The sequence below is a fragment of the Notolepis coatsorum genome (genome assembly GCF_963971535.1).
Source record: "Notolepis coatsorum genome assembly, chromosome: 1".
Classification (NCBI taxonomy): Eukaryota; Metazoa; Chordata; class Actinopteri; order Aulopiformes; family Paralepididae; genus Notolepis; species Notolepis coatsorum.
This window is the reverse complement of record NC_140165.1, coordinates 31,537,582-31,541,835: the sequence shown is the minus strand read 5'-3', so window position 1 is coordinate 31,541,835 and position 4,254 is coordinate 31,537,582. Positions and strand designations below refer to the sequence as shown.

At 46.8% G+C, this 4,254-nt stretch overlaps 1 protein-coding gene across 1 annotated transcript in view; it reads left to right on the top strand.

Moving 5' to 3' along the window:
- Nucleotides 1–607: 607 nt before the first annotated feature.
- The window catches only part of anos1a (anosmin 1a), a gene marked incomplete at both ends in the record, with an annotated part of 46,812 nt that continues 43,165 nt past the window's right edge, over nt 608–4,254 (top strand). Inside the window, one exon of the mRNA XM_084314881.1 lies at nt 608–2,115. Coding sequence (XP_084171007.1) covers nt 608–2,115 — 1,508 coding nt within the window. The remainder of the gene's footprint in view (nt 2,116–4,254) is intronic.

The following is a 4,254-nucleotide window of genomic DNA, read 5'->3' as shown; positions in this document are numbered from 1 at the left end:
CCAAGAAATGCAGGTTCAGACTGAAAGAAGTTGGCTACGTTGGACACCTGTTCACAAGTCAGGGTCTTAAGCCAGACCCATCAAAGACGCAAGCGATCAGCGAGCTGCCTGCACCAGAAGATGTAACGGCTCTGCAGCGATTCCTCGGCATGGTAAACTACTTGGCCAGGTTTGTCCCAAACTTCAGTGAAATCTCAGCCCCCTTGCGACACCTAACGCACCATGACACGGAATGGTGTTGGTACAAGCAGCACCAAGACGCATTTGATGCGCTGAAACAATGTCTCTCAAACCCACCCACGCTGATGTACTACGACGTCCGCAAGCCTGTCACACTCACGTGCGACGCTTCCCAGTATGGCCTACTATTGGCCTAGGCGCGGCGTGTCTACAGGACGGTGTCCCAGTCGCTTATGCATCCCGCACCTTGACGGAGACGGAGAGGCGATACGCACAGATCGAGAAGGAGCTTCTCGCAGTAGTGTTCGCGTGCTCCAAGTTTAATGACTACACACATTAGCACATCCTAATCGAAACAGATCATCAACCGCTGGTCACCATCCTGTCAAAGCCCCTACACACGGCTCCAGCCAGACTGCAGCGTATGATGCTTAGACTCCAAAGGTACGATTTTGAGCTGAGGTACAAGAAGGGGAAGGACATGTATCTCGCGGACACGTTGTCACGTGCTCCCAGACAAACCACAGACCGGCTTAGTGGTGAAAAGACAGACTTTGAGGTCATGGCAGTGAGACACATTTCCTCATCACGTCTGAACGAGCTCAAGGAACACACAGAAAGGGACCCAACCCTGCAGAAAATATGCAACATCATCAACCACGGATGGCTTGCGAGGGAGTCGACGCTGCCGGCAGGGGCTCGCCAATACTTTGCATTCAGAGATGAGCTCACAATCGACGATGGCGTCATCATGAAGGGCTCAAGAGCCGTCATTCCCAAATCACTGCAAATGGACTACATCACGATCCTGCACAGAGGCCACCCTGGCACAGAGTCGACCAAGCGCAGGGCGAGGGACATTGTGTTTTGGCCTGCCATGGCGAAGGATATCGAGGAGAAAACGGCATCATGCCACGTCTGCAACAGCACAAAACAACACCAACAAAGGGAGCCACTCAAGCTGCATCCCATTCCAGACTTACCGTGGTCAACCGTGGCGACCGACATCTTCGAGTGGAATGGACGTCACCACCTAGTGCTGGTCGACTCATACTCAGGTTGGTTCGAGGTGGGCCTGCTGCGTGACATCACATCCAACACAGTGATAACAAAACTGAAAAGACACTTCGCTGTGCATGGAGCCCCACACAAAGTAATATCGGACAACGGGGCCCAGTACACAAGCCAGCGCTTCAAGGAGTTCGCCTCGGCCTGGGACTTCGACCATGTGACCAGTAGCCCGGAGTTCCCGCAGGCGAATGGACTAGCAGAGAGAGCTGTGCGCAGCGCAAAGCAACTCATGGAGAGGTCCAGACGGGACGGAACAGACGTCTTCCTAAATCTGCTCAACCTCCGTAACGTTCCACGTGACCAGTCACTTGGGTCACCGGCTGAGCGGCTCATGTCAAGACAGACACGTACCACCCTACCCATCTGCAAGACACTACTGGTTCCTAAGGCGAAGGACAACAAGATGATCAAAGCACAGCTCGAGAAGAAACGCAGTATTCAGAAGTCGTGCTATGACAGATCAAGCAGGCCCCTCCAGCCACTGGCCCAGGGACATGTAGTGAGGTTACAGACTCCACGTGGATTCGACCGGATGGGCACAATCAAGAGCATCTGTAAGGAACCAAGGTCCTACGTCGTGGAGTCAGAAGGAGGAGAGTACAGAAGGAATCGGAGACACCTTCTTCCCGTCTCGGAACCGGAACCGCCACAGGGTGACCTCAGCGACCCCTGCGACCCCGATATCACTCTCCAACCTCCGACTGGCCAACCCGAAGGCAACAGTCACCCTGTCACCGAGAAGGCAGACGCTCAACAACACGCCCAGATACAAGAGACTGTTCAAAAGACTAACCCGCACACTCAGTCTCCGTACATCTCACGGGGCAGGCCGCGTCTGCAGGCCAAACAGCAGATATATGTAGTGTTTGTCACAAGGACTGTTAAGAAAAAAAAAAAAGGGAGTAATGATGTTCATACTATACACCTGTTGTGTATTACCACTTGAAGTACAGTTAACCTGTGGTTTGTTCAAATAGCCACATGCTAGATATTAATAGTAATCACTTCATGGCGTAATTTGTTATAGCCTACTAGCCTGTAGAGCATTGTTAGTATTTACATTAGAGCACAACTTAAGAGGAAGGATGTAGAGCATTGTGCTAGTCTGATACACAAGCTTGAGACGTGACGGCCCCCGTACTACTCTGACGTCACTCAGGAAGTAAACACCGGTCAGGTTAGCAGCATATAGCACTAGACTGTAACGTATCGTCCCTGTAAGATACTTGTATTAAATACCCATCTACGCCCACCTGCCTACCTCTCGTTCTTTCTACACCAACCTCCTCCAATGTACAGTTTTTACGTCAAATGTATATACTCCCTTTTCTGGACTCTTTTTGTATCACAAACAGTACTGGATTTACAAATCTGGTATGTCATAAATGTATAGATGTAGCAGTACTGTCTATCTGTACAGTATGTCATGTATGTCCTGATGAATTGAAAATGGGGGACCCTGATGTAAACAAGACGAAAGTCTTTCTCTGGTCTGCATCCCCTTAACAATTGTGTGTATTGAGCTGTACTGTATTGTACCCATTCTGCAATCTGTTAATAAAGTTTTCAATCAATCAATCAATCAATCAATCAATCAATCAATCAATCAATCAATCAATCTGGGACATCCTTGTTGTGTTGTGTTAATTACAGCTCAATGAAATGATACGGTAGCAGTCCCTATAAGATGGAATTTCTATTTGCTCATCTACATAATTTCATGGTGCTGTAATTAACACAAGAATTCAATGACCTCTATGACATCACTGGTGGCCATAATCAAACTCATTTACTCTCAATAACTCGAAATAAATTAACGCATGCAAAACTGTTCAGAGTTTTTGGATGTGTGTGAGATTATGTGCAAAATAGATCAGCATTGTTTTTTTTTTGTGAAGTGCCCCTTTAAAGACACGGCCCGGTCCTTTAAGCATCACATTCTATCAGTCCAAAACCAAGCAGACTTGGTGGACGCAAGCAGACAGGGAATCTGCTAGCATGGTTTTGAGGTGTTGGCTTGGGCTGGGCAAAGGTATACTGACAGGTTCATAGACAAAATGATTGATCTGCAAACTAAATTACTATTAATTTTTTTACCCCCTGACTTGATGACCCAAATGTGACATGTGTGTGATACATTCAGTGAGAGATTGGCCTGCAAACCATACTCATGAGATACAATAGCCTATAACAATAGCCTACTATAGCAAGAGAGAGAGAGAGAGAGAGAGAGAGAGAGAGAGAGAGAGAGAGAGAGAGAGAGAGGGAGAGAGAGAGACCACAGTCTAGCAATTGAGAAAGGCAGACATAGAAAAACATGTTTACCAAGAGACCAAAGAAAGAACATGTGGTCACTGTACCGGTGAGGTTGAGGTGTACTTTATCCTACATTGTGAAATAATGAACAACATTCATGAGTCATTCATTTTAAGATTTACATTAAGAATCACAAACATGTTTATTAAGAGAGGATTCAGATTCAGATAACTTTTAATCGCCATTAGGTTTTACAAAAAAACTAGGGCTGTCAAAATTAATGCAAAATTAATGCTTTAACTTTGGAGATTAATTGGTTTGTCATGACAAACTAATACAAAATCGCGATTTACCCGGTGGCTACAACACCACACAGTGACTACTAGCCCCTTACGTGACTGCGGTTTGCAAGTCACTGTGTGTTGTTGTAGCCACCGGGTAAATCGCGATTTTTTTATTAGTTTGTCATGACAAACCAATTACATAATCCAACATATGTGTAAAGGCACAACATATTCCAGTTAACGGTATATTTTTTTAATGATTCGTTACGGCGCAATTAATACTTCCATGCGTTCGGGACCTCCATATTTTGGGGGTATTCATCAGAAAAATCGGATCTGGGATTCGGCTCCCATCAGTCTGGCAAGAACTGCGGGTTTTCAGCCTCTCTCCTCTCTCCTGGAGCTTAAGGGGGAGCTTAGTATTCCTGCCTCTGAGGAGCGCGTCGCGGCTCATGCGCATGCG